General features: G+C 39.3%; 1 protein-coding gene across 1 annotated transcript in view; it reads right to left on the reverse strand.

The window, feature by feature from the left end:
- The window catches only part of Anapc10 (anaphase promoting complex subunit 10), a 59190-nt gene that overhangs the window by 38378 nt on the left and 7577 nt on the right, over nucleotides 1–13235 (reverse strand). Inside the window, exons 3-4 of the mRNA XM_052729734.1 lie at nucleotides 10947–11037; nucleotides 113–233 (exon numbers count right to left, since the gene is read on the reverse strand). Coding sequence (XP_052585694.1) covers nucleotides 113–233; nucleotides 10947–11037 — 212 coding nt within the window. The remainder of the gene's footprint in view (nucleotides 1–112; nucleotides 234–10946; nucleotides 11038–13235) is intronic.

Below are 13235 nucleotides of genomic sequence, written 5' to 3' on the forward strand. Positions count from 1 at the left end.
ATATAAACATTATATGCATAGTTTTCAATATAATTTTCTTGTTTTATGACTATCATCTATAGAATGAATTAAAGAAACACACATTTAAAAAAAAGAAAACTAAAAGATATACCCGAATTTCTTGAAGGTTGTGAAAATTATTTCCTACTCTGACTGAGATTTTGCTTGGAGTGTAGCTTTCATCAGATTTATAGTCTGCGTAGATACACAACGTCTTCACTGTGGTTTTTCTTCTAAAAACAGTAAAATAAAAGCACGCGCTTTATCACATCAAAAGAAAACAGTAAAATTAAAGCATGTTCTCTTCTAAGGTTCAATTAGCAATCTCCTTTTGTTTGCCTTCAACTTGCAGGCGAAAACATGTAAAAATGTAAGTACAGTTATAGTATTTTACATATTCAAACATACCTCATGGAGAACACGGTCAAGAGCTAATGTATGTAAAGAAGCAGTTAAGCCAAATTAGGTGCTTTAACATACAAACAAGCATTATTGATGCCCATCCTTTTTATTTAGACATTACACAAGGAAAATGTTCTAGCAAGCATGGATTTCTTTACTAATTAATTAATTAATTCCTTATATTAATAGTTAAAAATACCTAGCTAAGTGAAATATCAGGCTCAACAAATAAACACATACAATAAACAATAAAAAGCATACCCTGCCACTTAATGTACAAAATAAAATTCTACTCCATTTCAAAATATACATACATAACCCTTGGGAATAAGCAAAAAATGCACCATAAAAAATTTACCTCAGATAATGAAAAAGACTGAAAAAAATATTCAATTTCTAAAACAAAAGGAAGAAATTTAAACATGGAGATATTTGTTTACCATCATATTAGAAGATACCAGAATGAATGATAATACCCAAATCATAAGAAAAAGAATATTGAGCCAATAAATAAATTTGTGGCTTACTAATTCAATTTCTAAGTGAACTGAAAATTCATTGTCTTCTGATCATTTTAGGTTTGTGTGTTTAACTTGGGGTGCTGATAAAGGTGAGAAAGCTAAAGAGGGGTCACTGGTATGTGAAGCTGGAAGGATGCCTAAAGTGAGGATGGTGTGGTGGTTTGAATAAGAATGGCCCCCAGACTCATATATTTGAATGCTTAGTCATCAGAAAGTGGCACTACTTAAGAAGGATTAGGAAGCATGGCCTTGTTGGGATACGTGTGGCCTTGTTGGAGGAAGTATGTCACTGTGGGGGCAGGCTTTGAGGTTTCAAAAGCCCAAGTCAGGCCCAACATCTCTCTTCCTGCTGTCTGCAAAATCAGATGTAGAACTCTCAGCTACTTCTCCAGCACCATGTCTGCCTGCATGCCATAATGCTTCCCACTATAATGAGAATGAACTAAACCTCTGAAACTATAAGCAAACCCCAATTAAATGCTTTCTTTTGTAAGAGTTGCCTTGGTCATGGTGTCTCTCCACAGCAAGATAACAGAACATATGTGATATGAAAGAAAGTAGGCAGGAGAAATATTAGGGGTAGAAAGGTTTAAGTAGGAATAGGGGTTAAGAGGTTAGGAGGAGGGTTAACCAAAACAAAGAATTATGAAAAAGCCATATGAAAACCTACTATTTCATAAACTAATTTAAAAAGTATAAAGAAAAAGCAAAAGTTTAAAGGGAGGTACCCTACACAGGTAACCAATGTTCCCAGAAGCCATAATTCCCAGTGTCTGGAGTGGGATACTGCCTCAGGAGTTGTTAGTTGGGAAAACCACAGAGTCCCCCAAAACAATACAATCTACCGCCATCATTCTTGGTGGCCCACCAGAACTAGATAGGACCCTGTTGTTCAAGGGACAACACAGTTTGGTTGGCAGGCATAGAGAAATGAAGCAGGAATTGGGTTGGAAGCTTCCTCTCTGGTAGCTATCTTTCACAGAATTAGAAAGTGCTCTCAGCAGGCTGCTGGGAGAGAAGTTATTAAACAGTTTATTAAATTAAAAAAAATTACAATGTTTTCAATTTTTTTGTGTTGTTGTTTTTTGAGACAGGGTTTCTCTGTGAAACAGTCCTGGCTGTCCTGGGATCTCTCTGTAGACCAGGCTGACCTCGAACTCACAGAGATCCACCTGCCTCTGCCTCCTGAGTGCTGGGATTAAGGGCCTGTGCTACCACTGCCCGGCATGTTTTCAATTTTTAATGGGCTTATCTGAACATAATCTCAACAAAAACTGAAAAGCATCTATATTTTAAAATAATCATGCAAGTATATTGCTGCAATAGGGGAAAAGGAAATTATAAAATAGTATTACAAAAGGATTATATAGGAAATGTTTGTTTAAGCACATTAACCTATATTAGTGAAAAGAAAAGAGCATAGATAAAACCGTACAAAATTCGCAAATCTTACTATTTTAGGTGGGTAAAAACTACAGAAGATCTTAATTTTCTTCCTTATAATATCTCTATTTTCTAAGTAATTTTTCAGGATGAACATGTCATTTGGCCATCATGGGGAAAAAATAGGTAACTTTTTACATTGACCCTCCAAAAACATTTAGAAGTCTACTAAAAAGGGCTTTACAAGTTAAGTGTAAACTGGCACTGCTTAGTAACACTGAGTTCCTTGAGCAAAAATAACCTGTGTCAAAGGTCAGCCTATAAAATAGTGGGGTCTGGAGCTCTTCTCTGGAAAACCAAACTTGCACACCTGACTATTCATCAGAAAAAGGGGCAAAGATAAAGGTTTTTCTTAAGAAAAAACATAAACCTTAGTTATTCTAGAAGTGTTGACAGGACAGATATTATGATGTTTCTTAAAAGACCAGAGCTACCAAACTGACATCTCAGCAAGGACATATCAAGGGAAAGAAACAGATGCAGAGAAATTTTGGAAGGCTACTAAACACCTTCTTGATGAACTTATAAGCAGGAAGTAAAGTTCTCCCTAAGATAGAAAGATCAGAGACCACAGAGATAAAAAAGAAAAAAAACAAAACAAACCAAAAGCAGATGTAAAGGATCAGTTTTTTTATATAACCAACACTTCCTTCCTATGTATTCTCTCTCTTTGCTCTATCACCAACTCACTGCTTCTCTAAATAAAGAATAACACTAGGGTAAATGACCTCAGTCAAAACATTCGTATGTGCTCTATCTACAAAGAAAACCATGCTGTTTCTCAAGTAACAGCGCACTCGGGAAGGTGGGGTGTGAGCCGAGTGCTAGTCAAAGAGGCGGAAAACTTGAACTCATTCGGCGGCTCATCATCACTGCACTCAACACCTGCCGCATGCAAGGCACTGTGCCAAGTTCAGCTGTGAGTCTGTCTTCCTTCCCTTTTGATCACTGCTACCTTCCTTTAATCAATGGTACGTGGTTTGCTTAACAGCCACTGACAGCAACTTACAGTGACGAGTAGATATTGTAGTTATTTACATCTGAGCTAAACCATACTTTTTTTCTTGAGGCTTATGAATCCCCAGAAATGATAGGCATAATTTATGCTATCTACATAGTTATATGACATTTGCAGAAGAAACTGCTAGTGCAGTCTAAAACTAACAACTCTACAAGGTACAGCAAAGTTTTTTAAACTACTAAATTTTCCCTCATACTGATTCAAAAAGTAATAATACTACATAAAAACCATGTTGCTTCTCAAATAATAATACACATGGGAAGATAAAATATACAGGCTGAATCACAGTGGAAGATGCTGGGATTACTCAAATCATCACTCTAATTATGGCCACTGTATTGAGTAAACACCTACTGCATGCCAAGCACCTTGTTAAACTCCTAGGAAGCATTGATGGAAGGAAAAGGGAAATGCTTCCCTGTTTCTGATTGACATAAGTATCTTTCCTGACTTCTTCTGTCCTCCAATCTATTAAATACCTTCTCCTAAGAAACAGCATTGGGCAAGAAGCATTTCCTTTGTTCCTTCATACTATAAATATAAAACCATGCCTATCTGGTCTAGCTACAAATGGATGAACAAGTCTTTAATTCTAGGGTTGGATGTTACCAAATACACTTAACTGAAGATTTGATGCAGTTGGTATGCTTTCATTAGCTTCTCAGTTCTAACAAGTGATACTTTGTCCTGCACCTGCTAGCTCCTGAATAATTTCTCATCTGGTTAAGAATTCAAGACATGCCAGGCAGTTTAAATCCCAGCTCAGGAGGCAGGGGCAAAGAGCTCTCTGTGAGTTCTAGGCCAACCTGGTCTACAGAGCGAGTTCCACGACAGTAGCCAGGCTATACAGAAACTGTCTCAAAAAACAGAAAAAACAAACAAACAAAATACACCTGGCAGTCTCACCACACTAATGAGGAAAGAGCTATGAGTGGGGCAGCAGATGATGTCTGCACAGGACCCCTGTGAGCAGGCAGGAGACACAAGTCCACAGGACATGGGTACAGTATAACTGCTAGGCAAAGAACGGCTAGAGAACAGCAAGACAAGTGCTCTTCGTCATGGAGAGATGGGCATGATTACAATCCCAAACCACAGAAAAGTTCTCTTCATAACTAGATTTACCTGAGACCCTGGAAAGACCAAACCTTGCTAAAGATGCTAATTTTGCCCAAGAGAAATGCCACTGAAGAGTGATCTGGGACACGTGTGGGGAGAGGAGGAAGGTTACAGGTAATCTCTTGTTAATGTTAATGTATTATCTACCTTTCTGAGTAAGCCTCTTATGAGTAACATAGTATCCAGAAGGGTTCTAAAAAAAGTCTTAGTGAGGAAGCAGAAATGAGACCCCAGGTACCTAAAGTCAGAGAACAAAGAGGTTCACAAACAAGTAAAATTACACTCTTAACAGTCTGGGAAGAGATAACTGTTTTTATAAAGCTGTTATGTGACCTAACATACAACAGGGTATTCCTTCTAAGTTTTAACAAATGACTAAATTTACTATATTTCCTCACATAATTTCTAATACAGTAAATATAAAAATAAACAAAAGATTGTTGGAGTCCTAAATAAAGGTTTACTGTGGGCATTAAGAACAGAATGTTTGAGAACAGCTGTCCTAGAACAGGACTGATAAGCTATAGCTTTCCAGGTGCAGGCCAAATATTTGTGCCACTGACTTTTCACTTAAAGAAAATATTTGTTTACATGTTTTCTATGATTGCTTCTGCACTAAAACAAAAAGACTGAGTACCTGCAACAGGGATAATAAAGAACTTTTACAACTCTGCAACAAAAAACAAAAACAACTTCAAAATGAGCAAAGGATTTGAATAGCATTTCTTCAAGAAGACATACAGCTGGCCAGTAAGTACACAAGAAGCTGCTTAGCATCACAATCAATAGGTGTCATGGTTTGACTAGCAAATGACCTTCCCAGGCTCATGTGTGTGAATGCCTGGTTCCCAGCTGGTGGCACTGTTTGGGAGGTTATAAAGCTTTTAGGACATAGGGCCTGGTTGACAGGGATGTGTCTCTGTGGTAGACCTTTAAAGGACAGCCTTGTCTATATTTCCAATCTGTTAAGATAGAGTTGCTGCTCCCCCCCACCTCTCGCACTTGCGCGCTCTCTCTCTCTCTCTCTCTCCTCTCTCTCTCTCTCTCTCTCTCTCTCTCTCTCTCTCTCTCTCTCTCTCTCTCTCTCTCTCTCTCTCTCTCTCTCTCTCCTAGTGCCACAGAGAGCTGCTTCTGCCACCGTGTCTTCCTTGCCCGATGGCCTATAACCTCTGAAACTGCGATCCAAAGTAAGTATTCCTTCCTAAGTTACTTCTGCCAGGTATTTTACCTGTTACCTGAAATACCTATTCCACCTGGGAAATGAGAATCAAAGCTATGTGATATCACTTCACATGCATTAACATGATCACTATTTTTAAAAAGAAAACCACAAATGCTGATATAATGTGGGGAGAAAATGAAGCTTATATAAACTGCCCTAAGGAATATAAAGTTGGGTATTTGCTATGGCAAACAGTATGGAGGTCCCTTAAAATATTAAACAGAACTACCATTTGATTCTAATAATGAGAAAAATGATATAACATACATCCTAGAAGGAAGGTGTGTAGATTACAAAAAGGCATATATCTAAAATATATTAAATATTTAAATTCTCAGTGAGATATTCAAGAAATACAGGTAAGTGTGAACTATTTTATGACTTTTTTCAGAATGAAATTTACAAAACAAATGCTAGTATTACAATTCAATTAATTCTGGATGTTCAATATTGAACTTTGAGGTTATCATGTTTGTATTCCTAGACCAGCAATTTATCTCAGATTTATAGGATAGAAGTTAAAGGCACAAGCTCTGAAACCAGAGGGATTATGTTCAAATTGTAAATCTACTACTTACTTATTATGAGACCCTAGTTTTATCCAAGTCTCTAATAAATTGTGAAGATTAAATGAAATAAATGATGCATCAGTTCTTTTTCTCATTGTTGTGACAAGAAGCAAAGGAAGCAGTAGTCCAGCTCATGTTTTAAGGGCAGTGTCCATCATGGAAGGGAATGAATGGCAGTAGGAACAGCTCAGGGCTATGGCAACAGCAGCAGGAGGCTGCTAGTTCAAGTCTGCTGTAGAACCAGAAGCAAAGAATAGGAAATCCTGGCACTCCTTTGGCTTTCGTTTTCTCTTTTGCTCAGTTGAGGTCCCCAGGCCATGGGGTCATGCCAACAACATTCAAGGTGAATCTTGCCTCTTCGGGTATGCTTTTTTGGAAATGCCCTCACAGTCACACCAAAAGTGTGTTTTCTAAGGAATTGTCTTAGTTAGGTTACTATTGCTGTGAGGAAACACCATTACAAAGCAACTTATAGGGAGAAAAGGGTTTGTTTCACTAACAGTTCGTCATCAAAAGCAGTGAGGCCAGGAACTCCAGCAGGGCAGGACTCTGGAAGCAGGAGCTGATGCACATGCCATGGAAGAGTGCTGCTTATAGGCTTGCTCCTCAGGGCTTGCTCAGCCTGCTTTCCAGCCAGGGATGGCACCATTCACAATGGGCTAATCATCAATCACTAATTAAGAAAATGTCCTATAGCCAGATCTTATAGAGGCATTTTCTCAACTGAGGTTCCCTCCTTTTAGATAACTCTAGCTTGTATCATGTTGACAAAAAATTAGCCACCACAGTGATTCTAAACCCAATCAAGGTAACAATGAAGACTATTTGGTGGGGCTGGAGAGATGCTCTTCCAGAGGTCCTGAGTTCAATTCCCAGCACCCACATGGTGGCTCACAACCCTCTGTAATGAGATCTGGTGCCCTCTTCTGTATACATAATAAATAAATAAATCTTAAAAAAAAAAAAGACTATTTGGTGAAGGAATGTTATCACATCTTAATATTCAAGCTGTGGCCTGTTTAATGCTTACTGCATTTTCCCACACTTGCAGTGAGAAAGCAGACAGAAAAAAATGTGAAGTCTGAAGAGGAAAGGGATATGGCCCAGTTAAACCTGTGGACAGAAGTATATACTGTGGCAGTTGTCTGAGTCACTGTTATATTGCCATGAAGACACCAGGGCCAAGGCAACACTTATAAGAGAAGACATAAAATGGCAAGCTTGATTAAAGTTTCAGAGAGTTAGTCCATGATCATCATGGCATCACAAGGCTGAGAGCTTACATCCTGATCTGTAAGCAGGCAGACAGAGGAGGCCTGGCGTGGGCTTTTGAAACCTCAAAGCACACCATAATAACATACCTTTTCCAACAAGTTCATACCTCCTCCAACAATACCACATCTCCTAATTCTTCCCAAACAATTCCACTAACTGGGGGCCACATTCAAGCCCATGAGCCTATAGGGACCAATGTCACTCAAACCACCACAGCAAGGAAAAGAACTTGAACCCAGAGGAAGCTGAGGTCAAGGCAGGTTCAGATAAAGTAGCTGTAACTGTAAAGAGAATAGCACCATTAAGGAGAAACCTTGGATTCTGCACTGGACATTAGGAAAGGTGCCTTGAGGGCAAGACACCACTCATTAAAAGCTCTAGGATACAGCTTGATGAGTGGGCTGTGTATGGAGCTGTGAAAGACAAAGCCTAATTTGCAAAGGAAATTCAAAGACATCAGAGAAACCAGAAACATGAATGTCGACCAAAGAAAGCAGCAGGCACTGAATGGAGCTAGCCTAAAAGAGAAGCCATGAATTCTGTAGACGCCAAAGTTTAAAGGTGGACCTCCCTTAGCCTACTGGAGCCCACATGATGACCTCCCTTAGCACAGTGGAGCCCAGATGATGGACAAGAAGCTACAAAATTCAGTGTTTACCTTGCTGAGTTTTGGTTTGATATTTAGTCTGATCTTTCCTTCCTATGCTTCTGTATGTCTCTTTCCAAATGGGAATGTTTACCCTGTACCACTGTGCGCTAAAATTACACACACACACACACACACACACACACACACACACACACACACACACACACACACACGAGCACACACTTTTTTATCTTACAGGGGACTAAAGTCTTGCCTTGAGTCTCAGAAGAAACTCTGAACTTGGGATTTTGAACAGTAGGATAGCTGTGGGACTACTGAGATTTTGAAGATGGACTCAATACATTTTGCATAATGAGATGACCATGAGCCTAAGGACCCAGTAACCAAATGGGAAATGTCCCTTACAGGCTCATGTCCCTAATGGTGGGGCCTAGCTAGAGGAAGTCAGTAACTTAGAGTAGGGGTTGGAGGATAGATTAGCCTTAAAATTTATAACTTGAGCCAGGCAGTGGTGGCGCACACCTTTAATCCCAGTACTCCAGAGCAGAGCAAGGTGGATCTCTGTGAGTTCAAGGCCAGCCTGCTCTACAGAGTGAGATCCAGGACAGGCACCAAAACTACACAGAGAAACTCTGTCTTGAAAAACCAAAAAAAAAGAATTGTAAGTTGATCTCACTTCCTGCCTGTCTCAGCTTCCTTGTCTGCTGAAATGAGACCATCAGCCTCACTTTTCTGCCTCCACAACACCAACCATTTACACCCCTGTGCTGCTTCCACTATAATGGACTGTATCCTCAGACTATGAGACAACATCTTTCTCTAAGTTGCTTCTTATCAGCCATCTGGTTTCACTAATGAGGAAAATAAATAATACAAGTGGGTAATCATTTGACAAAGTAGCAGAATCTCTTTTTTTGCTTTGTTTATTTGTTTTTGGTTTTTTTGAGACAGGATTTCTCTTTGTAGCCTTGGCTGTCCTGGAATTCACTCTGTAAAACAGGCTGGCCTCAAACTCACAGAGATCTGTGGTGATATTTTGTCCCCCCAATATATTGTGCATCTTAATAAACCTATCTGGGTTCAGAGGACAGAACAGCCACTAGATAGACATAGAGACCAGAAAATGGTGGCACACACGCCTTTAATCCTATCACTTGGGAGGCAAGGATCCATACGGATCTCTGTGAGTTTAAAGCCACACTGGAAACAGCCAGGCATGGTGACTCATGCCTTTAATCCCAGGAAGTGAGCCTTTAATCCCAGGAAGTGATAGCAGAAAGCAGAAAGGTATATAAGGCGTGAGGACCAGGAATTAGGCTTTTAGCAGCAGTTCAGCTGAGATTTATTCTGGATGAGGACTCAGAGGTTTCCAGTCTGAGGAAACAGGATCAGCTGAGGAAGTGGCAAGGTGAGGTGGCTGTGGTTTGTTCTGTTTCTCTAATCTTCCAGCTTTAACCCAATACCTGGCTCTGGGTTTGATTTTATTAATAAGACCTTTTTAAGATTCGTGCTACAGACATCCACCTGCCTCTGTCTCTCAAGCACTGGGATTAAAGATGCGTGCTACTGTGACTGGCAGTGGCTACAATCTTAACCCTTAAAAAAAGTTAACTGCTATTGCAGGCAAATATATATTACAACCTAGAATAGTGCCCAACTCCTGCCTCGCATCTGCTTTCCTGGGATACAGTTTAACCGGAGGCACTAAATTCAGTCATTTATGCATTGGTATTTGGCTGTTTGGTGCTGTAACAGCAGAACTACATAGCTGAAATGGAGACCAGAGGGACCACAAGGTTCAAATATTTACTATCCACTCAAAAGACATTTGCTGATTTGTACCCTAGAACATTTTAGAATGGTAGAAAATACAATGTAGTAAGATAACAAGGCTGACTAGTTTCACAGTCAACAAATCCAGAACACTACACTAACATACAGGTGTTTTCCTATCTCAAAAATAATAATCATTTCAAAATTAAGCTTATAGACTCTAGGTTAAGTATTTTCCCCCAAAGGTTAAGTACAAATATAAAGTTATCTAAGTCTCATACCTAAGAAACTTACAAGCATCATATATTAAGGTACATACCAGACTGTAAAATATATTTTTCTGACTCTATCTCCTAAAATTGAATCCTATTATTTCAGAACCACTAACATAAAGTATCACAGAAATGTATAAAGAGGACTAAGGAGATGACTCAGTGGGCAGGTGCCTGCCTCACAAGCATGAGGACCTGAGTTCAGATCCCTAGGACCCACTCCAGCCTTGAAGAGGAGGCAGGAGGAAGGGCAGAGAGGTGGATCCCTGAAGCTCAGTGGCCAGTCAGCTTAGCCAAAGTGATGACCTTCAAGTTCACTGAGAGACCCTGTTTCAAAAAGATAAAGATGCAGAGCAATTGAGGAAAGACACCCAACATCCATGCACATTCAATGGTGTACATGTGCACCACTACACACACCCACATCACAACACAAACACACACACACACACACACACACACACACACACACACACACACACACATCACAACATATACACACATGCACATGCACACATGGAAAAGAAAATACATAAAGGGTAGCACAGAATACACTGAAGCTGCTTGCAATCTGGACGGCAAAAAAAATAATCTCTAAGACTTAATAAGAGTCTAACAGCAGTTAAGTATATTTCAATGTCTTACATTTCTGTAAATAAAATTGATTTCCTTGCCCACTTATAACCTACAGTATATGAAACAGTAAAAAAGTGTATTACCTGAATTGGATGTTCACTAAATGAGGCTGAGAGCCATCAGATTGCCAGTAAGTTTCTAGATTGTCATCTCGTAATTGATCCACTCCAAACCCTAAAAACAGTGAAAATGGCAATAAATTTCCATGAGAAAGTTATATATTTAAAACATAAAATTATACATATTTGTCCAGAAATTTTGATAAAGACAGTGAAAATATGAAACTTAACCAAACTGCTTCCACTCTTTCATCTTGATCTCGGCTCAAGAAATACCACTAATGTCTGGCTGTGTTGCTTACTGGTATACTAACTGTTTATGTGTGAGGCCCTGGGTTCAATCCCCTTGACACACAGGCAAACGCTTTGGGTAGGTGGTTTTTAGGCATCTTTGGGGATATATAAAGTCCTTATTTGCTCAAATCCACATTCTTACCCTTTTTATAAACTAATCTAAGAACGATCCATCCTGTGCTGTCCTTTAAAACAAGCAGATTCAAGCAAGCTCTGGATGCCATCCTTGCCTTTTGCTACTTTTCAAGTTCCCTAATAAAGATAACTAGATCTCACGATTCTAAAGAAAGCCCTTTTTTAAATGACCTATTGAGTTAAAGCCTACTTCTACTTATTCTACTTACTCTACTTTGGCTAGATTTTTTTTCCCTGTTTTATAATTTTATTTGTATCTTAGCTCAAAGAATTTCATAAAATGGTATTTAGTCTTAAACAAAATAAATATTAAACAAAAATCTTTTAACTCAAGACTAATTTGAAATTTGCTTCTAAGACATTACTCATGAAGTATAATGGGAAAAATAAATAAGCATAATCTTTTGAGAACTGATTATTCTGGATCTTTACCTCTAGGACACTGGGGATGATTACCAGTTTTCACTTCCATGTGTTTTCTCATAAGCAGAATGTCTTATGAACATAAACTCACATGCTGATGCCACCTCTTTCCTAAGGCTTCCAACGTCTTTATTATATCTGAGTTGTCTTAGTCAAATCAAGACTTAAAACAATGACAGATCTGTTTTAACAGCTTTGAGAGGTATTATGTCCCTAGGTAAGTATATTATGCAGAGGGAAAAAACTTTCATATGTCGTAACAGGCTTCAGTGATTCTTTTTTTAAGGTTTTATTGTGCCTGCAGACACTAGAAGAGTGCACTGGTCCCATGAAGTGCGAGTTAGATGTGGTTGTGAGCTGCACAATGTAAAAGATGGGAACCGAACTCAGATCCTCTGAAAGAGCAGCAAGTGTTCAACAGCTGAGCTCTCTCGAGTTGCAGCGGTCCTACAGCACAACCTCTGGAGATGTAACCAACCGTCTTATTCAATAAGAAACACAGAGCCAATACAGAGATGAAAGCCAAGAGGTCAGAGCAATAGCTAAGAGCTAAAAACCTTACCCTTCACTGTTGCTGTTGTTGTACCTCTCCGAAAGAGACTTACTTCCTGTGTGTCTGTCTTTTTTTATAGAGTTCCTGTTCTGCCTTCTCATTGGTTATAAACCCAACCACATGACCGCCTCGTCACTGCCTGTCTGTACAGACCTCCAGGTCTTCTATGGTTGGTACTGAGATTAAAGGTGTGTCTCCAATGCTGGCTGTATCCTTGAACACACAGAGATTTACCTAGTTCTGCCTCCCAAGAGCTGGGATTAAAGGCGTGCACCACCACCACCCAGTTTTCTCTATGGCTTGCTAATAGCTCTGACCCCCGGGCAACTTTATTTATTAACATACAAATCACATTTCAGTACAAATAAAATGTCACTATACACCTCTACACTGCAACATCCCTCTAGAGCTGCTACGTCAGCAATTCTGAGAGCCTGCCTCACTGAGGGTTTGTTTGATCAATCTTTTAGGTGATTCTGATACACGCTAAAATGTCACAGCTACTTCTCTAAGGTAGCATTTCTTATTCTTGTCTTGGCCCTACTCACCTTTTGGACTCAACTATGATTTGTTATGAGGTGGCTGTCCTGACCTCTACTTACTTGATTCCCAGAAAACAACAGCTCTCCCTCCTTCCCATGGTCATGGTGACAATCAAAAAATCTGCTAACGGATGGGGTCAGGGAATGGGCAATAAAACCATCCATAAGTAAAAACAATTGTCCTAAGGCAAAGAAAAACAATATTCCTTGTGGTTATGGTTACTGTTTAGCAAATACTCACTTTTTTCTCTTGGTCCTCCATTGGTGGTATATGGTCATATTGAGGTTAAGTCCAGACTGATTAAGGTTCAACACAAAGTGAATGAATGTAACACAAGCTGTGGTTTTAATGTGTTTATGAGGTCT

The sequence above is a fragment of the Peromyscus californicus genome, unplaced genomic scaffold, assembly GCF_007827085.1.
Source record: "Peromyscus californicus insignis strain IS unplaced genomic scaffold, ASM782708v3 Scaffold_8__1_contigs__length_139910024, whole genome shotgun sequence".
Classification (NCBI taxonomy): domain Eukaryota; kingdom Metazoa; phylum Chordata; class Mammalia; order Rodentia; family Cricetidae; genus Peromyscus; species Peromyscus californicus.